This window comes from Rana temporaria, chromosome 1 (assembly GCF_905171775.1).
Source record: "Rana temporaria chromosome 1, aRanTem1.1, whole genome shotgun sequence".
NCBI lineage: Eukaryota > Metazoa > Chordata > Amphibia > Anura > Ranidae > Rana > Rana temporaria.
Genome location: NC_053489.1, coordinates 65,542,546 through 65,567,534, shown reverse-complemented (window position 1 = coordinate 65,567,534; position 24,989 = coordinate 65,542,546). Strand labels below are relative to the sequence as shown.

General features: G+C 44.9%; 1 protein-coding gene across 1 annotated transcript in view; it reads left to right on the top strand.

Annotated features, from left to right (window-relative positions):
- Positions 1 to 24,989, top strand: part of OXCT1 (3-oxoacid CoA-transferase 1) — a 205,779-nt gene that overhangs the window by 65,962 nt on the left and 114,828 nt on the right. Inside the window, exon 7 of the mRNA XM_040338845.1 lies at positions 214 to 274. Coding sequence (XP_040194779.1) covers positions 214 to 274 — 61 coding nt within the window. The remainder of the gene's footprint in view (positions 1 to 213; positions 275 to 24,989) is intronic.

Genomic DNA, 24,989 nt, shown 5'->3' with positions numbered 1-24,989 from the left:
TTAACTTGCTTTTTCTGTTCATTTTATAAGTTGGCTATAGAGTCGCCTTTTGTCTGCACACCTTGCTTGCATTCAGATGGTATTAAATGGGGGAACTTTCAAATGTCAAATTTTTTAAATTGTTATAAGACAAACCTCCAAATTCCACTTTTCTTGTTTGAGATTATGCTCGTATACTGTTTTTTTTTTTTTATATATTTTTTTTTTTAACAGAAAAACTGCCAGAAACTTCAACCAGCCGATGTGTAAAGCGGCCCAAGTCACAGTGGTGGAGGTAGGTGCTGCTTTTCCTTTGCATTACCTGCCTGTGAGTTCAGTGATGCTTGTATTAGGCTGCCATGGCTTTATTCGGCTCCCTGTTTAAGGACAGCTGGATCTCGCCAGCGAACTTCCTCTGACGGGAAAGTTCTCTCCTGAATGCATTTTATAATCTTTTATGAATGAAGTCCGTTTTTGTAGAGGGGGGGGGGGGGATTCTAAAGTGGATTTTTTTTTCTTCTTCTTTTTTTTTTTTTTTTTTATGCACACTTGGCCGTTAATCTTTGCACCTGGGTATGTCGCTGTCCTCACAGGAGGGTCTCTGAGAAATTATGTTTTTGAATATCTTAAATATTGTACAAAAAAGCTTTTTCTTTCTTTCTTCTTTCTTATTTCTTCTTATTTCTTCTTCTTTCTTATTTCTTCTTCCTTCTTTCTTTTTCCTCTTTCTTTTTCTTCTTCTTTCTTTCTTTGAGACCCACCCTTCAATGGTCTATAAAACCAAAACACCAACCAATATTGGCCAAACAGGCCAAGTAAGGTGTATGAAAAATGCAGATCTCCACCCCTAGACCATGGGTCTTCAAACTACGGCCCTCCAGTTGTTCAAGAACTAAAATTCCCATCATGCCTAGTCGTGTCAGTGAATGTCAGAGTTTTACAATGCCTTATCGGATGTGTAGTTCCGTAACAGCTGGAGGGCCGTAGTTTGAGGATCCCTGCCCTAGAGAGTATATTGGACAGCATTATGATGAATGGGTGGAAAAAACAAATGCCTCCTAAGCGTCTATGCACACTAGGCTTAAACGCTGCTTCTGGAGGAGCTTTGCCCATAGAAGCGGCTTAATTTTCTATTTGCTTATGCACATTAGGACATTTTAGAGGCATATTTATAGCTCCGTGTTCAGAGACACAAAAAAAACTCTTCTGGTTTGTTTTTAAGAGGTGTTTTCTGGCAGAAAGTGCTAAAGGCTCCTAAACACCCGTAAAAAAACCTCTACGCAGTTGTGCTCATAAATTTATATACTCTTGGCCATTTTCAGAGAATATGAATAACACCAAAAACATTTTTCACACATGATGGTTAAAGTTTGATATAGCCATTTATTATCAATCAACTGTTTACACCATTTGTTTTCATTACGATTTAGGGAAAAAAAAAAAAAAATACCCAAATTACCCTAATCAAAAGTTTACATACCCTGGTGATTGTCCTGATGACATGCACACAAGTTGATACAAAGGGGTTTGACTATTAAAGGTAACCATCCTCACCTGTGATCTGTTTGCTTGTAATTAGTGTGTGTGTGTGTGTGTGTGTGTGTGTGTGTGTATATATAAAAGGTCAATGAGTTTCTGGACTCCTGACAGACCTTTGCGTCTTTCATCCAGTGCTGCACTGACATTTCTGAATCATGGGGAAAACAAAATAATTGTCAAAGTATCTGCAGGAAAAGGTAGTTTAACTGTAAAAACCAGGAAAGGGATATCAAGAGATCCAAGGAATTGAGAATGGCAATCGGCAGTGTTCAAACTCTAATCAAGAAGTGGAAAATGAGAGGTTCTGTTGAAACCAAACCACGGTTAGGTAGACCAACTAAATTTTCAGCCACAACTGCCAGGAAAATTGTTCGTGATGCAAAGAAAAACTTCAGGTGAAATACAGCACTCTCTGAGATGTAGCGGTTTCAAGATGCACAATAAGGAGGCACTTGAAGAAAGACGGGCTGCATTGTCGAGTCACCAGAAAAAAGCCATTACTACGCAAATGCCACAAAGTATCCCGCTTACAATACACCAAAAGGGCACAGAGACGAGCCTCCAACCTTCTGGCACAAAGTCATTTGGAGTGATGAGACCAAAATTTAGCTTTTTGGCCATAACCATAAACGCTACATTTTGAGGGAAGTCAACAAGGCCTATGATGAAAGGTACACCATTCCTACTGTGAAACACGAAGGTGGATCGCTGATGTTTTTTGGGGCTGTGTGAGCTACAAAGAAATGTGGTCAACATTGATGGCAAGATGAATGCAATAGGTTATCAAACAAACACTGGAGGAACATATGCATTCATCAGCCAGGAAGCTGTGCATGGGACATACTTGGACATATATTCCAACATGACAATGATCCAAAACACAAGGCCACGTCGACCTGTCATTGGCTACAGCAGAATAAAGCGAAGGCTCTGGAGTGGTCGTCTCCGTCTTCTGATCTCCAGTATCATTGAGCCACTCTGGTCGAGATCTCAAACATGCAGTTCATGTAAGACAGCCCAAGAATTTACAGGAACTGGAGGCTTTTTGCCAAGCGCAATGGGCAGCTGAGAAGATAAAAAGCCTCATCCACAAAAGACTTTAAGCCTGACATTGATGTTAAAGGGTGCAATACACGGTATTAAGAACGGGGGTATGTAAACTTTTGATCAGGTTAATTTTGGCTAGTTCATGTTGTCATTATGATTTTAAAAAGCGTAAACACAGTTGATTGTGTAAACTTATTTTAAATGAAAAAATAGTGGCGCTGTAATCACAATATCAAGTGAAACACATCTAAAATTCAAAAAACACCAAGTGTTAGTGAAAATAAAAACCTATACAAAATATAATGGCAAAAAAGTGAAAGTCCAATTAAATTCCATAAAATGTGATAAGCTTCAAGTGATTAACTTGATGACAAATCTTCTAATGAAAAAGTGAACCTCCTTCCACCTCGCCGCTTGTAACAGTGATTCCGCTCCCTTTAAGAAACGCACTCGCCAACTTTAAATGCCTTGCACTCTCATGCTCAACATAAATGCTCTTGAACCCACCAGGATTAATCAAACTCTTTGATATTACACGGTGCTCATCAGAGGGTTTCTCCACATGTAAATTAAAAGTGCCTCCAATAGTGTAATAACGTAAAACCATTTATTGCAAAATAGATAGGGTTGTCCCGGTACCGATACCAATATCGGTATCGGGACAGATACTGAGCATTTGCGCGAGTACTTGTACTCGCGCAAATTCTCCCGATGCTTCACCCGATACTTTTTTCTTTCCGGAGAGCGGGTGGAAAGCAGAGCAGCCCTCAAAGAGAAAGCCAAGACCCCCCCCCCCCCCGCCATCTAGTTGATCAGCGCGGGGAACAATCCCTGGATTGGATGGGTGATCTGTCTATCAAAGTGCCCCGACAAGGGGAAGGGGCTATATATGACGAGGCGCGGCGGGGAACACACAGCTATTCAAATGAAAGCTGTAATGTTCCCTGCGCTGATCAACTAGGCAACGGTGGCGGCGGGCTTGTGGGGACACATGGCTGCATTTGGGGACACATTTAAAAAAAAGTATCGGTACTTGTACTCGGTCCTAAAAAAAAGTGGTATCGAGACTACCCTAAAAATAGACAAACAAAATCTTCAACTATTAAACTTGCATCACTTCAATCGCATAAAAGCCTCAAGCAAACTCCTGTTAATGAAATGTAGCGGTGTATTGTGGTCACGGCGGACTCACGATGCAGCCTCTATAGCTCACCCTTCACTCGCTCACCCGTCGGTATCGAAAATGTCATAACCGGAAGAGGGCATCATGCGTCACAGATGGTTGCCGTACAGCCGCATGATGCTCTCTTCCGGTTGTGACATTTTTGATATGGACGGGTGAGCGAGTGAAGGGTGAGATTTTTTTCATTTAAAAATACGTTTTTACACTTTAGTGGAAGCTCCAGGGGGGGAGGTTATGAGCGCAGTGGTGGGACATCAAGCATAGGTGTGTGTGACTTGCTGGCCAACAATTGGAAACACAGTTGATTGATGATAAATGGCTTCAGCCAAACACTAACCATGAGTTCACACTTTATTTGTGATATTTTAATTCTCTGAAGGCCAAGAAATCTCTGCCAATTCTGCCAGGCCATGTAAACATAAGCACGACTTTCTTTTGGCCTGCAATAGTAGGTTGCAGTGGCTAAGGCTGAAAAGTCAAAGGACCCACTGAGATGTGATGTGCAGATATCCTTATCGGAGTGGTGATGTTCCCTCCCAGGTCTCCTAAATGTAGCCTAGGAGACCTTTTACCTTGAAGTGGATTGGTCCATTACTGCTCAAGACAATGTAAACACCAGTGGACTATAGCTTTGAGATTTCAGCACTGGACAAGTACACCTCTCATCACAGGCCACTGGAAAGGGGAAGGATGGCTTTTCTCCAACTTGGCTATATGTTTTCAACATACTGCATCAACCTCAATATAGTGGAGATTCATCCTTCATAAAGGTGTTTTATGATTGACCTTTCATTAGTGCGGTGAACACTTTGATTATCCTTGCACAGAGTCCGTGAACAAGAGATTTACCACAATCTGCCTGTCAAGTGTGTTCTGGAGGACTCTGAGGATATTCTTTGAATTTTAAGAGCTTGATATCCACTTCCAGATAAAAGGTCTCATAGGCTAACAAGGGTTGGTCATCACAATTCAGATAATGAGGACATCCGTGGACCACGTCTCAGAGTGAGTCCTTTGAGTTTTCAGCCCTAGATCTGATCCAACAATGTGCATGAGCACAGCTGCTGTAGCTCTCCTTTATTGGACAGATTGATAGCAGCGGGAGCCATTGGCTTCCACTACTGTCAATCAAAAGCTGTGATGTGGGGCCCAGTACAGCCATTTGTGTCAATGTATGCAGCAACAGGACTTGGAGCGAGCCCTCACAGGTGCCCTCCATAGAAAGTGACTTTCTGTGTGGGCACCTAATGAAGAGGAGCCACGCGTGCTGGCGGGTGACCCCAGAAGAGGATGATCGGGACTGCTCTTTGCAAAACCATTGCGTAGGGCAGGCAAGTATAGAATTATTTTTATATTTTATCCTGCTGAAAAGTCTTGTCCCTCCTCAGCCTGTGATTGAACATCTAAAGGAAAAGCAGCAGATCGATCTCCTTTGTCTCATCTCTCCTCCTATCAGCATATTCCTCATTTGCACTGCAGCACAATTGGCGTGTGTGTGTGTTATACATACATGCACGTTACAGCACTCACTGCTGCCTATGGTGGAATCCAATCTCCTGCCTTCAGAAATGACAGACCAGGGCTGTAGTAGTTACTTTGTCTTCCTACACCTCCCTCTTCTCCATGGCTTCTCGACCCCTTGCTGTGTTTGTTGAAATAAATATACAAAGTTGGCTATGCTTAAAAATTGCTTGTTATTGCAGACCTTGCAGGACAGATACCTTGGCATCATCCTGGATGTGTAGCTGACAAAAATGGCAGGTGTTGCTCTTCAGCATCTGTGTCTAATAACCAAAATTCTGACAAATGTCTGGTTGGCACATGCCCACTAGCAGTACTGGTACCAGAGTGGTCTTCCTGAATGCTAAATATCTATACTGTTTATTCCAAAATAGAATTATGAAAAATGGGTAATAGCACTGTTACTAATGCCTGCTAGTCTCGGTCTTTGACACTGACAGCAATGTAGCAATACAGCGATGGCACTTCATCTACTGAATGGTGAAGCACCATAGCTTCTGTTGCCTAGAAACCATTCTGGAGTCTACAGCCATGCCTTCCATTATCTGTGTAATGAACCTTTTTATGTTCATTATTATTGTACTACCTGACAAAATGTATAGTGTCAAACAGGGCTTTCCCATTCTGAGCGTGGCCAGTTTCAAAGCTGACTTTAGTACCCTTCATTTAATGAAATGTTCTCTGGTATGCATGGAGTAACTCCAAAGGCTTGTACATGATTGCCTGGTGCACTGTGCAGCCTCATGTGCAATTTTTAAGACTAATGCTGGCCATACACTCTACGAAAAAACGTCCGAACGAACTTTTGAAAAACGAATGTTCGGTCGTGAGCGCAAACGATAGTGCCATGTAATGACCAATAAATCGTTCAGTGGACTTTTTTTTTTTTTTTTTTACATATACCTAATGCAGACGGGAAACACATTAACCTTCCGATTTATCGTTCAGCAGACAATTTCCAAACTCGTCCTTCGTTTTTTCGGCTCAAAAACGTCCCAACGATTAGAGATTCTGTGCCGAAAAACGAACGAACTGTCTGAACGACCGATTTTTCGCCCGATTTTTTTTTTTTTTTTTTTTTGTATAGTGTATGGCCAGCATAAGTTTCAGAGTTTTCTCAAGCTGGAGGATCTGGCAGGGGCTGGGCAATATAAATGCTGCCTGCAGCATCCAATAAGGTGGCTCATGTGAGATGAGCCATTTTGGCATGATATACTATGTTGCCAAAATATGTGAACATATCTCCAAATGATTGAATTTCTTTATCGTACATCACGGGACACAGAGCGGCATTCATTACTATATGGGTTATATGGAGTACCTTCAGGTGTAGACACTGGCAATCTCAAACAGGAAATGCCCCTCCCTATATAACCCCCTCCCATAGGAGGAGTACCTCAGTTTTTACGCCAGTGTCTTAGGTGTTAGTCATGGTTTAGCTTGCCTCCGCATCCTTGGGATTAGGTGAGCTACCGGTTCTGTCCAAAAAAGCCTCAGCGCTAAAGTGGTCAGTAACCGGACCCCAAACCCTTGGGGTATAGCCCATAATGCTTTTCTTTTTAGAGAGCTGGACCCTGGGCCCAGAACTTAGAAACCTTTGGGTGCCTAATGTTTTCTGTTGCCAGGGTGCTATATGGGCCCAGGACAGTGGATCCTTCATAGGAACCCAGGGCCTGAAGGTCTAGACATCCCCACGGAGATGGGGGAAGATTGGGCCTCTTGCTTGGCAAAGTCCTGCGGCATGGAGCAGGTAAGTGAGGGGAAAACTTGCGGAACTTGGTTCTTAGCAGGTTTTTTCTGGGGGGTCACAGGGGACATGCCTAAAGTTATGCACTGCATCTGGCAAACTAGTCACATATCATAAAGATAGGATGGCTCTCTATGTATTATTCCCCATAAGATGTGACCTCCCTTGTAGTGTTGGAAAAGCATTGAGTGGGGCCTGTGTTATATAAAAATATATGTGTGTGTCAGAGAGCTGTGCTTACCTGCAAGCCTCCAGGCGATGCTCCATTCAGTCTTCCTCCTCAAGGCCTGCAAAGCAGGCAAAACGCTGACCTCCTCATGGTTCCAGGCTGCAGGCTGCAGTTTGCTGGAACAGAGAGGTCCCTTCCTCCCAAATCCCCCCCCCCCCTGTCGGGAGGGGCATTTCCTGTTTGAGATTGCTGGGGGGGGAAGGGCGGGTCAGTGGCTTAAAGGAAGGGGCGGCCCTTCCTTGTTTGTTCCATTCAATACTTTGGAACTGAGGAGAAAGACCAGAGCGGCAGCACGGGGGCGCCGAGGACACACAGTGGCCAGAAAGGATATTGCAGTCTTCAGAGGACTGTTTTTCAAGCCTAGAAATAGGCTGTTTCTTTCCATCTCATAGTTTTTCTTTGCAATACTACTCAGGGGGACAGAATGTTTTTTCTTTCCTGGATTTGAAAAAAAAAAAAAAAAAAAAAGTCATCTAGGGGAGAGGAAGCATTTTTTATCCCCCAAACAGGTGTTTGGGCAATTAACTTTTATAGTTCCAAATACCAATAGGTAGCAGGTGTACCTCGGTATTGTACCATGGCATCCGGGTCAGAGGGTACAAGAGGTGGGGATTCCCCCAGAGAGTCTGAGGTCTCGGACAAAGCTATGCCGCTGCTTTCCCCACAGGGAGCCTTGGGGCCATCGGGATCTGGGGCTGGAGCCGACGCGGGTCAGTCCAACCCTAAGATGGTCACGGAGGAGGTATTACTCACCTCTTTAAAAGAGATGCAGAAAAGCATGAGTAGCCGCAGCTATGCGGGGCAGTAAGCGGAATAGATCTCCGTCGCCCGAGCGCGGACCCTCAGAAGAGGAGGTCCTTTCCTCAGGGGAATTGGACGACCTCTTGGACAAGGACCAAGTAGGTTCAGGGATCGAAGATCCGGATACAGAGGAGTCTGGGGCAGTTCAACTTGCCAGTACCAGATCTCCAGGTATCGACGGTTTCAGCTTTGGGCTCACTGAGGGCGCCTCAAAGCAATGCTGTGTTTCCGATCCATCCTCTATTAGAGGGAATTTTGTTCCAAGATTGGAACAAGCCAGATAAGATCTTCTTACCACCTAAAAGGTTCTCTGTCCTATATCCTATGGAAGAAAAATTTTCCAAAAGATGGGCTACTCCTGCAGTGGACGCAGCCATCTCATGTGTTAACAGATCGTTAACATGCCCTGTAGAAAACATACAGGTGTTCAAGGATCCAGTTGATAAGCGCTTGGAAGCACTACTTAAGAACTCCTTCACTACTGCAGGGGCAGTAGTACAGCCAGCTGTGGCTGCGATTGGGGTCGCTCAAGCATTATCGGATCAATTTAAGCAGATGCTTAAACTTATTCCGGCCCAGCAGGCAGAAAATTTTTCGGATGTCCCTAAGGCCATATGTTTTACGGTAGACGCAATCAAGGATTCTATCCAGCAAGCGTCACGTTTATCGTTATCCCTTATCCATATGAGAAGACTCTTATGGTTAAAAAGCTGGGAGGCTGAGCCCCCATGCAAGAAGCTCCTGGTAGGGTTCCCCTTCCATGGAGGACGACTCTTCGGAGAAGACCTAGATAAATACATTCAGACCATTTCAAACGGCAAGAGTACTCTCTTGCCAACTAAGAAGAAGGTTCAGGGACCTGCGTTTAAACGACAGTATTCCCCTGGGCAGGGGCCCTCTAATGCCAAGCAGTATCGACGGCCTCCTGCAAAAGCAAACTTCGGCTTCAACAGCAAATCACAAGGACAGGCTGTTAGAGGCAAAAGGCAGTGGTTTCGCAAACCAGCAAAACCAGCCCCCAAGCCAACCTTATGAAGGGGCGCCCCCACCCACGAAGGTGGGGGGAAGGCTGCGACTCTTTTCAGAGATTTGGGAAGCCAGCATTCCCGACGAGTGGGTACGGTCTTCCGTGGCCACAGGCTACAAATTAGATTTCCTAAGGTTTCCTCCTCCTCATTTCCAGAAGTCGAGGATTCCAAACGATCCGGAAAAGGGAGCCGCATTAAGATCGGCATTAGATCATCTACTTTCCCAGGAAGTAATAGTAGAGGTACCAGTCCTGGAAAAACAGGGGCTGGGTTTCTACTCCAACCTATTCATCATCCCAAAATCCAAGGGAGATGTCAGGCCAATTTTGGACCTAAAGATGGTAAATGCATATCTAAAGATCCGCTCATTTCGGATGGAATCCGTGCGGTCAGCAGCTGCCACACTCCAGAAGGACGACTTCATGGCGTCCATAGACATAAAGGATGCCTACCTTCATGTTCCAATTTATCAGCCACATCAAAGATATCTACGCTTCATGGTGGCTTCGCGTCACTTCCAATTCGTGGCGCTTCCCTTCGGGTTGGCTACGGCCCCCCGGGTGTTCACGAAGGTCCTAGCTCCGATCCTAGCCAAGCTAAGGATCCAAGGGGTCACGATCCTAGCATACCTGGACGACCTCCTAGTCCTAGTCCTAGTCCTAGAGCGAGCAGTGGCCCTCACGGTCCAATACCTCGAGAGGTTCGGCTGAGTCCTAAATCGAGAAAAGTCAGCTTTCCAGCCCACAAGGCAGTTGGAATATCTCGGCATGAGATTAGACACAGAACAACAAGGAGTGTTCCTACCTCTGAGGAAGGTAAAAGCCATCAAGGAATTAATCCTACTGGTTCTAAGCAAGAAAGAACCGACTATTCGCCTATGTATGAGGTTACTAGGCAAGATGGTGGCCACATTCGAGGCGGTACCATACGCCCAGAGCCACACTCGCATCCTACAGGCAGCCATCCTGTCAGCATGGAGCAGAAGGCCACAGGCCTTGGATATCCCGTTGCCGCTCTCATCAAGAGTCCGACAAAGTCTGTGTTGGTGGTTAGACCCTCAGAATCTACTGAAGGGGAAGTCTTTCAGCCCAGTGGCTTGGAAGATAGTGACCACAGACGCCAGCCTGACGGGCTGGGGAGCAATTTTGGATGGTTGCACTCGCCAAGGTACTTGGGCAAAGCCAGAGAAGCAGTTGCCCATCAACATCTTGGAGCTCAGAGCTGCTCGACTAGCCCTCAGGGCTTGGACGTCAAAATTGCAGGGGTTCCCGGTGAGAATTCAATCAGACAATGCCACGGCCGTGGCATACATAAATCACCAAGGGGGAACCAGCAGTCAAGCCGCTCAGAGAGAGGTGAGCTTGATTCTCCTATGGGCAGAGGCTCATGTGCCCTGCATATCGGCAATATTCATTCCAGGAGTGGACAACTTTCAGGCGGACTTCTTAAGCCGCCAGACTCTATGGCCGGGGGAATGGTCTCTGCATCCACAAGTCTTTCAAGCACTCTGCCAAAGATGGGGAGTGCCGGACGTGGATATCATGGCATCGAGACTCAACAAGAAACTAGACAGGTTCATATCCCGCTCAAGGGATCCGATGGCCTGCGGAACCGATGCGTTGGTTTGCCCTTGGCATCAGTTCAAACTTCTTTATGTGTTTTCCCCGCTCCAGTTACTACCCCGCCTGCTGCGCAGGATCCGGGTGGAGCACATACCAGTCATCCTGGTAGCTCCAGCATGGCCCAGAAGGGCATGGTACTCACTAATCTTAAGGATGGTAGTGGGAGACCCGTGGACTCTTCCTCTACGGCCAGACCTGCTATCGCAAGGTCCGATCCTCCACCCTGCCTTACGGCATCTAAATTTGACGGCCGGAGGCTGAATCCCTGATTCTCAGGGGTAGAGGTCTGTCTCAGAAAGTAATCTCTACCCTAATCAGAGCCAGGAAACCGGTCTCTAGGGTGATTTATTACAGGGTCTGGAAGGCCTATGTAGGCTGGTGTGAGTCCAAGCGATGGCTTTCTCGCAAATTTACCATCGATAGAGTATTACGTTTTCTCCAGCTAGGAGTGGATAAAGGATTGGCATTAAGCACAATCAAAGGACAGATTTCTGCTCTGTCAGTGTGGTTTCAGCGGCCGCTGGCCACCCACTCGCTGGTTAAGACCTTCCTTCAAGTGGTCTTACGTATTAGACCTCCAGTTAAATCCCCGCTTTGTCCGTGGGATTTAAATGTTGTTCTGTCAAGTTTACAGAAACAACCGTTTGAGCCGTTGGCTGATATTCCTTTGGTTCTACTGACAAGGAAGTTAGTATTTTTGGTTGCCATAGTTTCCGCAAGAAGAGTTTCGGAGCTGGCAGCCTTATCCTGTAAGGAACCATATCTTATTTTACATAAGGACAAGGTCGTTCTCCGCCCTCATCCTTCCTTCCTACCGAAGGTCATATCCAGTTTTCATTTGAACCAGGATTTGGTATTACCATCCTTCTTTCCTAAACCTACTTCCAGAAAGGAAGGGTTGCTGCATACCTTGGATATTGTCAGGGCCATGAAGGCCTATCTTAAAGCTACAGAGAAGATCCGGAAAACAGATGTGTTGTTCATTTTACCGGATGGGCCCAAGAAGGGGCAGGCAGCTGCAAAATCCACCATCTCAAGGTGGATTAAACAGTTAATCACTCAGGCCTACGGCTTGAAAGGGTTGCCTCCTCCAGTATCATTAAAGGCTCATTCTACTAGAGCCATGGGCGCATCCTGGGCAGCACACCACCAGATCTCTATGGCTCAAGTTTGCAAGGCGGCAACCTGGTCTTCTGTCCACACGTTTACAAAATTCTACAAGTTGGACGTAAGAAGGAATACTGATACTGCCTTCGGGCAGGCAGTGCTGCAGGCTGCAGTTTGAGACCCTCGGATTCCGGGGGCTCCTCTTGTTTGAGTTAAATTTAAAAATTTAAGATTATTTTTCTCAACTAAGTTGGATTTATTATGATTTGAGTATATCTCTAAATTAAATCCTTTTGTCTTGGAGATGTTCTCCCTCCCCTCATTGTAAGCATTGCTTTGGGACATCCCATATAGTAATGAATGCCGCTCTGTGTCCCGTGATGTACGATAAAGAAAAAGAGATTTTTAATACAGCTTACCTGTAAAATCTTTTTCTTGGAGTACATCACGGGACACAGAGCTCCCACCCCTCTTTTTTGAGGACCATTTTGGGAGGCATACTGCTTGCTACAAAACTGAGGTACTCCTCCTATGGGAGGGGGTTATATAGGGAGGGGCATTTCCTGTTTGAGATTGCCAGTGTCTACACCTGAAGGTACTCCATATAACCCATATAGTAATGAATGCCGCTCTGTGTCCCGTGATGTACTCCAAGAAAAAGATTTTACAGGTAAGCTGTATTAAAAATCTCTTTTTAGCTGTTTTGAGCGACTACTGGTGTCGCTACAGCATGCAAACCTAATTTGGGCTTCTGTACTTACAACCTTGTGCAACAGTTTGAAGTCCTTACTCTGTGCACAGGGGCACAGTCATGCAGGACCAAAGCCAGATCAAAAAAAAAAGGGGGGGTTGCGAAGAAACCCAAGTGACCGCCACAGAGCTTTGCCTCCAGCCTTACTGAACACCTCAGGCGTTTTTAAAAACACCAATTATTAGCCAAGTCTTCTCATCTAACATGCTCTTTTGGCTACATACACACATTTCCGTGGACACGCTCCAAAATCTCGTGGGAAATCTTCAAAGTAGAAGCTTTTTTTTCACTGCCAAACATATTTTCATACCCATGATTTTAGAATGGGATGTCCAATCTCTTTTAGGTGTGGTGATATGCTGTCCATATTTCTTTATAGGTACATACAGTATCTTGCAAGAATGAGTACACCCCTCACATTTTTGTATATATTGTATTCTATCTTTTCACGTGACAACGCTGAAGAAATTATGCTTTGCTACAATGTAAAGTAGTGAGTGTACAGCTTGTAATACAGTGTAAATTTGCTGTCCCCCGTCAAATAACTCAACACACGGCTAATAATGTCTAAACTGCTGGCAACAAAAGTGAGTACACCCCTAAGTGAAAATGACCAAATTGGGCCCAAAATGTCTATTTTGTGTGGCCACCAGTATTTTCCAGCACTGCCTTAACCCTCTTGGGCATGGAGTTCACCATAGCTTCACAGGTTGCCACTGGAGTCTTCCACTCCTCCATGACGACATATAGAGCAATACCCCTTCAAGAAGAGTGGGCAAAATCGGACTTTGAGGCTCGTGGAAGTATAAAAAATATATATTTTATTACATAAATTTACAAAATGTACACTAACAATGGTATAATGGAATGCAACTGATAACAATCACAATACAACCATCCGGAACAAGAGAATAGTGAAAGAATCCTATTGAAGTCGCCTATGCGTTTCACAGTGGGGCTTCCTCAGGACGAAATGAACAGGATTATTGCTACTATGTAGCTATGATTTTCACAATCTGATACACAGCGGTGGATATACTCATCCAAGAAGATTCCAAGGGTAGATGAAATATATACCGATGGTAGAAGATAGTACAAAAATATGTTTAGAGATCGATGATCGCAGGTCCAGGCCAAATATGTCAATAATGACACAAGCGAATACACATTATAGTCCCCAGGCAAAAGAAGACGTGTCGGGGATAGAGATGTAGGTAACCGAATCCCTTAAAAATCCACTAAGGGACTTAAAACTGGGGCAAAAGACAGCTCATAGAGGCAAACACAAGGCCATCCATCAATAAAGGAGCAGCATCTCCCATATAACAGAGATCGTCTTGCAAACACCTCTTTGGACTGTGTGCATACAGCGTCCGTGTATGCCCCAGGGTCACAGCACAGGCTTCTTTTGCCTGGGGACTATAATGTGTATTCGCTCGTGTCATTATTGACATATTTGGCCTGGACCTGCGATCATCGATCTCTAAACATATTTTTGTACTATCTTATATATTTACAGTGTTCCCAATGTGCGCTAACAGTCAATACTATCCGCACGCATTGATACCTAATGCCTCCTATGTAGTTCCAGATGAATTCAGAGGGAGGCGCAAAGAGTGGAAGGTAAAGGAGGTGGGACTTCCAATAGCAGCGCTGATTATACTGTGGGAGGAAGCATGGAGCCTTGAGCACATGCCTGGATAAGGAGGTGAGATCCAATAAGGAGTCTATATAGGACACATGTGTGTGTGTGTGTGTGTGTGTGTGTTCCGGCCACAATTTCACTTTTTAAATATAAATACCCCTGTAATACACAAGCTTAATGTATTCTAGTAAAGTTGGCCTGTAAACTAAGGTCCGTTTTGTTAGGTTGTTACAGCATTTAGACACTTTATAAAATAGAAATTGACTGGGGCCATCTTAAGTGTGGGCATCATGAAGCCAGACTGTATGACTTCCTGGATTTCAGCCTTGCAGATCTCGCACCTGCTCAGTGCTGCACAAGCAGTGTCAGATCAGGTTTCAGCACCTGTGCTGTCCAAGTCACATGATTCTTTGAGACTGGGGAGTGCACAGACTCCTGGAAAGTTACACCCACTACATTCCCAGGAGTCTGTGCGGTGTAGGTTAGGAAGCATTAAGCACCTAGGTGCAGGAAGTGGGAAGATTAACTATTCTGCCTAGCAACAAAACTTTGAAGGCATCTAAAAAAAAAAAAAAATTCCGTAAAGGATTAATGACATTTTTTTTAAAACTACTGATGTAATGTTATATTTATGGGTGGAACTCCACTTTAAACTGCTCTGCTTTGTACAGTATTTGGCAAATAACATTAAGGCACACAAGAGTTAAACATATTACTTCCAGATATTAATCTTTGGACTGCCGTTCTCTCTAACAATATATATATTTTCATTCAATCCTGTACTTCCCCTTAAATATATTCAATAAGCCATAGGAGATTTGACTGGAAATTAGGCTAAAGAAATGGTCCAAAACTGCTTTTGTGACAAATGGTTTCTTCTGAAAATAGAAGAGAATGAAGAACAAAAAATGGTTTGGCATACAGCTCAGTGGTGCCCTGGAGGGTTGAAAGAAATGGATTGAGACCTGAAGTAGGCCATAAATTCTAAGCTCCCTTTGAGCCGTTGAGCATTAAAATGATAAAAAAATACCACTGTGGAGCATTTTTCATTTTCTGATTTTGCAGTTAGGCCTGCTTCTGATGGAAAGGATTTAGAGTACTCCCCTTTTTTTTCCAATTTTAGGGAGCAGATAACTTTTTGCTTTTTAAAGGTTTAAAATATTTAATAGAAGGTTAATAATATATGTAAACTTCGAAATCCCCTTACTTTCCTGTATGGTATGAAGAATGGCTTTTTTTTTTTTTTTTTTTATCCTTATTTTAAAGCATTTTGTTATCTGTTTAAAAACGTAAAAAATATATCGGCGGATCATGTAAAAAATGAAGAGCTGACCTGAATCTTGTACACCCTTCATGTTTTTTCTCAAGGAGCCTGCTTGGCCCTCTTATTTTTTTTTTTTTTTTTTTCAGGTCTGTGTTTTTCCATCTTTTTCTTTTTATTGTTTTTTTAGCAAAGCAAGAGTATACAGAAACCTAGGAGGCATTCCTCTGGTTTAAATCAGTCGATACATAAGTAACAGTATTATCTTCATAACAATTCATATAATAAAAGTAAAAACAAAAAGTAAAGGGGAAGTGGATCTCTTTTGGGGGAAGAAAAGAGGCTCATAATATGTTACATTTTCTTTATCGTTACATCACGGGACACAGAGCGGCATTCATTACTATATGGGTTATATGGAGTACCTTCAGGTGATGGACACTGGCAATCTCAAACAGGAAATGCCCCTCCCTATATAACCCCCTCCCATAGGAGGAGTACCTCAGTTTTTTACGCCAGTGTCTTAGGTGTTGGTCATGGTTTAGCTTGCCTCCGCATCCTTGGGATTAGGTGAGCTAACCGGTTCTGTCCAAAGGCCTCAGCGCTAAAGTGGTCAGTAACCGGACCCCAAACCCTTGGGGTATAGCCCATAATGCTTTTCTTTTTAGAGAGCTGGACCCTGGGCCCAGAACTTAGAAACCTTTGGGTGCCTAATGTTTCTGTTGCCAGAGTGCTATATGGGCCCAGGACAGTGGATCCTTCATAGGAACCCAGGGCCTGAAGGTCTAGACATCCCCACGGAGATGGGGGAAGATTGGGCCTCTTGCTTGGCAAGGTCCTGCGGCATGGAGCAGGTAAGTGAGGGGAAAACTTGCGGAACTTGGTTCTTAGCAGGTTTTTTCTGGGGGGTCACAGGGGACATGCCTAAAGTTATGCGCTGCATCTGGCAAACTAGTCACATATCTTAATGATAGGATGGCTCTATGTGTATTTTTTCCCCATAAGAAGTGACCTCCCTTGTAGTGTTGGAAAAGCATTTGAGTAGGGCCTGTGTAATATAAAGTGTATGTGTGTGTCAGAGAGCTATGCTTACCTGCAAGCCTCCAGGCGATGCTCCATCAGTCTTCCTCCTCAGAGCCTGCAAAGCAGGCAAAACGCTGACCTCCTCGTGGTTCCAGCTGGAGCAGAGAGGCTCCCTTCCCCCCAACCCCCCCCCCTATCGGCGGGCGCGCGCGCGTTCACGTGTTATAGGCGCAATTCGCGCCGTTTAGCTGAGGGGGGAAGGGCGGGTCAGTGGTTTAAGGAAGGGGCGGCCCTTCCTTTTCGTTCCAAACAGCATTCGATACATTGGAACTGGGGAGGAAAGACCAGAGCGGCAGCACGGGGCGCCGAGGACACACAGTGGCCAAAAAGAATATTGCAGTCTTCAGAAGACTGTTTTCAAGCCTAGAAATAGGCTGTTTCTTTCCATCTCATAGTTTTTCTTGCAATACTACTCAGGGGGACAGAATGATTTTTCTTTCCTGGATTTGAAACAAAAAAAAAAAAAAAAAAGTCATCTAGGGGAGAGGAAGCATTTTTTATCCCCCAAACAGGTGTTTGGGCAATTAACTTTTATAGTTCCAAGTACCAGTAGGTAGCAGGTGTACCTCGGTATTGTACCATGGCATCCGGGTCAGAGGGTACAAGAGGTGGGGATTCCCCCAGAGAGTCTGAGGTCTCGGACAAAGCTATGCCGCTGCTTTCCCCACAGGGAACCTTGGGGCCATCGGGCTGGGGTTGGAGCTGGCGCAGGTCAGTCCAACCCTAAGATGGTCACGGACGAGGTATTACTCACCTCTTTAAGAGAGATGGAGAAAAGAATGGGAAAAATGATAGCCACAGCTATGCGGGGCAGTAAACGGATTAGATCTCCGTCGCCCGAGCGTGGACCCTCAGAAGAGGAGGTCCTTTCCTCAGGGGAATTGGACGATCTCTTGGACAAGGACCAAGTAGGTTCAGGGATCGAAGATCCGGATACAGAGGAGTCTGGCGCAGTCTCCCAAGGGGAGGGCTGGTGGATTCAAGCCTTAACGGACTTGGTCCATAAATGCATTCAACTTGCCAGTACCAGATCTCCAGGTATCGACGGTTTCAGCTTTGGGCTCACTGAGGGCGCCTCAAAGCAATGCAGTATTTCCGATCCACCCTCTATTAGAGGGAGTTTTGTTCCAAGATTGGAACAAGCCAGATAAAATCTTCTTACCACCTAAAAGATTCTCTGCCCTATATCCTATGGAAGATAAATTTTCCAAGAAATGGGCTACTCCTGCAGTGGACGCAGCCATCTCATGTGTTAACAAGTCGTTAACATGCCCTGTAGAAAACATACAGGTATTCAAGGATCCAGTTGATAAACGCTTGGAAGCACTACTTAAGAACTCCTTCACTACGGCAGGGGCAGTAGTACAGCCAGCTGTGGCTGCGATTGGGGTTGCTCAAGCATTATCGGATCAAATTAAGCAGATGCTTAAACTTATTCCTGCCCAGCAGGCAGAAGAATTTTCGGATGTCCCTAGGGCCATATGTTTTACAGTAGACGCAATTAAGGATTCTATCCAGCAAGCGTCACGTTTATCGTTATCCCTTATAAATATGAGAAGACTCTTATGGTTAAAGAGCTGGGAGGCCGAGCCCCCATGCAAGAAGCTCCTGGTAGGGTTTCCCTTCTATGGAGGACGACTCTTCGGAGAAGACCTAGATAAATACATACACACCATTTCAAACTGCAAAAGTACTCTCTTGCCAACTAAGAAGAAGTTTCAGGGGCCTGCGTTTAAACGACAGTACTCCCCTGGGCAGGGGCCCTCTAATGCCAAACAGTATCGACGGCCTCCTGCGAAAGCAAACTTCGGCTTCAACAGCAAGTCTCAAGGACAGGCTGCTAGAGGCAGAAAGCAGTGGTTTCGCAAACCAGCAAAACCAGCCCCCAAGCCCTTATGAAGGGGCGCCCCCACCCACGAAGGTGGGGGGAAGGCTGCGACTCTTTTCAGAGGTTTGGGAAGCCAGCATTCCCGACGAGTGGGTACGGTCTTCCGTGGCCAAGGGCTACAAATTAGATTTCCTAAAGTTTCCTCCTCCTCATTTCCAGGAGTCGAGGATTCCAAACGATCCGGAGAAAGGAGCCGCATTAATGTCGGCATTAGATCATCTACTTTCCCAGGAAGTAATAGTAGAGGTACCAGTCCTGGAACAGGGACTAGGTTTCTACTCCAACCTATTCATCATCCCGAAGTCCAATGGAGATGTCAGGCCAATTTTGGACCTAAAGATGGTAAATGCATACCTAAAGATCCGCTCATTTTGGATGGAATCCGTGCGGTCAGCAGCTGCCACACTCCAAAAGGACGACTTCATGGCGTCCATAGACATAAAGGATGCCTACCTTCATGTTCCAATTTATCAGCCACATCAAAAATATCTACGCTTCATGGTGGCTTCGCGTCACTTCCAATTCGTGGCGCTTCCCTTCGGGTTGGCTACGGCCCCCTGGGTGTTCACGAAGGTCCTAGCTCCAATCCTAGCCAAACTAAGGATCCAAGGGGTCACGATCCTAGCATACCTGGACGACCTCCTAGTTATAGATCACTCGTCTCCCGGCTTGGAGCGAGCAGTGGCCCTCACGGTCCAATACCTCGAAGTTCGGCTGGGTCCTAAATCGAGAAAAGTCAGCTTTCCTGCCCACAAGGCAGTTGGAATATCTCGGCATGAGATTAGACACAGAACAACAGAGTGTTTCTACCTCTGAGGAAGGTCAAAGCCATCAAGGAATGAATCCTACTGGTTCTAAGCAAAAAGGAACCGACTATTCGCCTATGTATGAGGTTACTAGGCAAGATGGTGGCCACATTCGAGGTGGTACCATACGCCCAGAGTCACACTCGCATCCTGCAGGCAGCCATCCTGTCAGCATGGAGCAGAAGGCCACAGGCCTTGGATATCCCGTTGCCGCTCTCATCAAGAGTCCGACAAAGTCTGTGTTGGTGGTTAGACCCTCAGAACCTACTGAAGGGGAGATCTTTCAGCCCAGTGGCTTGGAAGATAGTGACCACAGACGCCAACCTGACAGGCTGGGGAGCAATTTTGGATGGTTGCACTCGCCAAGGTACTTGGGCAAAGCTAGAGGAGCAGTTGCCCATCAACATCTTGGAGCTCAGAGCTGCTCGACTAGCCCTCAGGGCTTGGACGTCAAAATTGCAGGGGTTCCCGGTGAGAATTCAATCAGACAATGCCACGGCCGTGGCATACATAAATCACCAAGGGGGAACCAGGAGTCAAGCCGCTCAGAGAGAGGTGAGCTTGATTCTCCTATGGGCAGAGGCTCATGTGCCCTGCATATCGGCAATATTCATTCCCGGAGTGGACAACTTTCAGGCGGACTTCTTAAGCCGCCAGACTCTATGGCCGGGGGAATGGTCTCTGCATCCACAAATCTTTCAAGCACTCTGCCAAAGATGGGGAGTGCCGGACGTGGATGTCATGGCATCGAGACTCAACAAGAAGCTAGACAGGTTCATGTCCCGCTCAAGGGATCCGATGGCCTGCGGAACCGATGCGCTGGTTTGCCCTTGGCATCAGTTCAAACTTCTTTATGCGTTTCCCCCGCTTCAGTTACTACCCCGCCTGCTGCGCAGGATCAGGGTGGAGCACATACCAGTCATCCTGGTAGCTCCAGCATGGCCCAGAAGGGCATGGTACTCACTAATCTTAGGGATGGTAGTGGGAGACCCTTGGACTCTTCCTCTACGGCCAGACCTGCTATCGCAAGGTCCGATCCTCCACCCTGCCTTACGGCATCTAAATTTGACGGCCTGGAAGCTGAATCCCTGATTCTCAGGGGTAGAGGTCTGTCTCAGAAAGTAATCTCTACCCTAATCAGAGCCAGGAAACCGGTCTCTAGGGTGATTTATCACAGGGTCTGGAAGGCCTATGTAGGCTGGTGTGAGTCCAAGCTATGGCTTCCTCGCAAATTCACCATTGATAGTTTTAAGTTTTCTCCAGCTAGGAGTGGATAAAGGATTGGCATTAAGCACAATCAAAGGACAGATTTCTGCTCTGTCAGTGTGGTTTCAGCGGCCGCTGGCCACCCACTCGCTGGTTAAGACCTTCCTTCAAGGGGTCTTGCGTATTAAACCTCCAGTTAGATCCCCGCTTTGCCCGTGGGATTTAAACCTTGTTCTGTCAAGTTTACAGAAACAACCGTTTGAGCCGTTGGCTGAAATTCCTTTGGTTTTACTGACAATGAAGTTAGTATTTTTGGTCGCCATAGTTTCCGCAAGAAGAGTATCGGACCTGGCGGCCTTATCCTGTAAGGAACCATATCTTATTTTTCATAAGGACAGGGTCGTTCTCCGCCCTCATCCTTCCTTCCTACCGAAGGTTATATCCAGTTTTCATTTGAACCAGGATTTGGTATTACCATCCTTCTTCCCTAAACCTACTTCCAGAAAGGAAGGGTTGCTGCATACCTTGGATATCGTCAGGGCCATGAAGGCCTATCTTAAAGCTACAAAGAAGATCCGGAAAACAGATGTGCTGTTCATATTACCGGATGGGCCCAAGAAGGGGCAGGCAGCTGCAAAGTCCACCATTTCTAGGTGGATTAAGCAATTAATCACTCAGGCCTACGGCTTGAAAGGGTTGCCTCCTCCAGTATCATTAAAGGCTCATTCTACTAGGGCCATGGGCGCCTCCTGGGCAGCACACCACCAGATCACTATGGCTCTAGTTTGCAAGGCGGCAACCTGGTCTTCTGTCCACACGTTTACAAAATTCTACCAGTTGGACGTAAGAAGGAATTCTGATACAGCCTTTGGGCAGGCAGTGCTGCAGGCTGCAGTTTGAGACCCTCGGATTCCGGGGGCTCCTCTTTTTTGAGTTAAAATTAAAATTTAAGATTATTTTTCTCAACTAAGTTGGATTTATTATGATTTGAGTATTCTCTAAATTAAATCCTTTTGTCTTGGAGATGTTCTCCCTCCCCTCATTGTAAGCATTGCTTTGGGACATCCCATATAGTAATGAATGCCGCTCTGTGTCCCGTGATGTAACGATAAAGAAAAAGAGATTTTTAATACAGCTTACCTGTAAAATCTTTTTCTTGGAGTACATCACGGGACACAGAGCTCCCACCCCTCTTTTGAGGACCATTTTGGGAGGCATACTGCTTGCTACAAAACTGAGGTACTCCTCCTATGGGAGGGGGTTATATAGGGAGGGGCATTTCCTGTTTGAGATTGCCAGTGTCCATCACCTGAAGGTACTCCATATAACCCATATAGTAATGAATGCCGCTCTGTGTCCCGTGATGTACTCCAAGAAAAAGATTTTACAGGTAAGCTGTATTAAAAATCTCTTTATCTCTCTTCCTATACTTGTTCCTTCCCTGCTACCCCAAATCTACTTTGTTGATCCGCTCCCCTAATACCATTTTGCCCTCCTTCCCTTTTGCCACCTGTCCGACGGGAGATCCATATCCCGTCGGGCTTGGGGCACCTAATCTGTTCCTCCTGCCTTACCTCCCCTATAACCCCCCCCAAACTAAACAAAACAAACACAAAAAAAAAAAAAAAAAAAAAAAAAAAGAGGCAAAAAATACAAAAAGAAGAAAAAGCTCATAATTCCTCCCCCCATCAGGTCCCCCCCCCCCGTCCACCCCTCCCTCAATCCGCGTCCATCAAGGCCTTTCCCTCCTCCGAATATCTAAATGTGTTCCACTCTGCCCATATTTCTAAATATACCTTCCGTTTTTGCCTTGAGGTCCAAACCAAATCCTCCATTCTATTCAGATTTTCAACTCTATTAAGCCACATCCTTATAGTTGGAGGGGATGTCTGCTTCCACGTCCCTGGTATACATGCTCGGGCAGCATTTAAAAGATGGCAGGTCATTGTTCTCTTATATCGTCTCGCTGACATCTCTGTATCTTGCAACAGATAAAAAGACCATTCGTCTGGTAGCTGCGTCCCACTAAATCTCTGTTATTTCCCGGACCCTTCCCCAATAGTTTAAAATCTTAGGGCAGGCCCAGAAAATATGCATTAGGGTTCCTCCCCTCTTCCCACACCTCCAGCATCTATCTACCATGTCTGGATAGCACTTGTTCAATACCTCCGGTGTCCGGTACCACTGTGACAGGACTTTGTAATTCATCTCTTGTGTCTTTACACACATGGATGTTTCAAAAATATTCCGAATTATTTTGTTCTTTTGTTCATCTGTAAAAGGTCTCCCCAGTTCACGCTCCCATTTATGGAAGAAGGGTATCTGAAACTCCTCTGTTGGGGTGTTCAGTAACTCTCTAATTCTCGATAAAGGGTGCCGTAGGGTCCCTCCCCCGCTGCAGTACCTATTAAACCTTGTCAAAGTTTGTGCGTAACTAGCTGGGGATTTCAAGGTGTTAAAATAATGTTGTAATTGTAAAGACCGCCAAAAATCAAGTTGATAGGGTAGCTCACCTGATATCATCTCCTGTCGAGTAGTCCGGGCCCCCTCCTTCAGGAAGTGCGATGCCTGGAACAACCCCATCTCTATTAATTTACTAAAATGGCCCTCTTAGTTTTTATCTTGGGACTACAAATACATTTTAGTCTTTCATGTTGTGTAGATTTGATGGGGCTGGGGCTTAGTATTTTTGCAAAAGGTAACTAGGCAGTTGCCACAAAAAAATGTGATGGGAAATTTTACGCGATAAATGTGGGTTTAACACTTTAAGATTAAAAACTATCAAATGGTGCATTACATGCTCTTCATACTCGGTCACTAAGGGATTTGTTTTCTGTATTCTGCAAAAAACTGCTGTTTTCTATCTCCCCCTCCTGTTCATCTCCCCACTGCAGTTGGGGATTTTACAGAACAGTGTTGGCAGCTAGTGTGCATGCTCAGGGTAGAAAATACAATGAAAACTGAGCATTTCCTCCCAATCACATCTGAGCAGCCCATGTGACTATAGAGACTATAATCGAACAGGTGGATGTATACACAGAGATTCACCTTCTGTTTGTCCTGTTTACCATTATCATTGAAAGTAAAATCCCAAATTTTGTATTGTCCCCAGAAAAGTAATGGAGGGGAAATCTTCCGTTCTGGTGACCTGCAGGTCTCCGAGGAATTCCCTGAATTTGCAGGGATTTCCTTTCGTTTCCCATTTGGCTGTGGGAAAAGAAGGGAAATTAAATATTAGGTAAAACCTTCCCTTACTCTATCCAAAATGAAGAAAAATGTTTTTGCCTATAGTTTTACTTCAAGACCAGAAATTGTGAGTTCTCTTCAGAAGTGAGAGGAAAATTTAGCAAAGCAGTTCTTAAAGTATACTTTACCTTTTTTTAAATTTTATTAAGGCGTATGGAACCACTCGGGTATTCACAGGGGTGCTTCTCTAAAGACCTGTAGAGGATGTGCAAAGGGCTTTCAGGGAGATCGATGGACACAGCCTTGGATCGAAAGGTCATCTTTTTGGAAGACCGTGACCAAGATGGTCTGTTAAGTGGAGTGATGAAGATGGAGTGAATTTTCCCTTTCTTTCCAAAATTCCCTCGACTAGACTAGCCTAGAGGGTGTAGCTCAGGATATTTACCCACATCTGATTAGAAGGTACTTCTCTAAGATAACCCAATGTTTAAGCATTCACTGTACCTGTCTACCAGATGGCGCTCTAAGACTTGGAATTCCTATTTTAGGTCTTCTGGAAATAAAGTTTGATTTATTAAACTCAACCCTCTCTGGAACATTAATGGTTTCTATCCCAGGTTAATCGGTTATCCTCCTGGTGTTCATAGGTGAAGTCCTCTGTGGATAACATTATCTGTGATATTTTTATCTTTTTAAAGTACTTTTAAATAGTGAAAATATTTTAATAGTTTTGCTTCCATTCGATCTTTGTTTTTTAAATTGCTTGTAGAAAAGTTCCAGAAACTATCATTATTGAACCATTTGCGTTTGGCATTTCTCAATGATTTGACCAGTGGTTCTCAACCTCAGTCCTCCAGTACCCCCAACAGGCCATGTTTTGGGAATTTCTCTTAGATAAAATGGCTGTCCAAAATACCAAGCCATTGACTCTGATTTTAAAGCACCCGTGCAAGATAAAAGAAAACCTGCAAACATGGCCTGTTGTTGGTACTTGTGGACTGAGGTTGAGAACCACTGGCTTAGCATATACAGCTGTCCTTGCATTGTCTAAGAGTGTCATTTTCTTGCTGTCTAGATACTAAGATTTTGTCTTTCCCAGTTAAACGTGTGTTTTTTTTTTTTGTTTTTTTTTTTTGTCTGCAATTGCAAACCGAAAAATGTTTCAATTTAAAATAGGTTTCGCTTCAGGTTTTGGTTGAACATCCCCCCTGTATCATTGTTCACAAGCTTAGAATATCCTTGATGCAATTGCCTTTTGAAAAATGTCTTTGGAAATCAACACTCCAAGGACCTTTGTCAGTTTTGATATGACACTGATGTACTAATCATATATATTTTTTGTTCTTTGCTCTGACATACG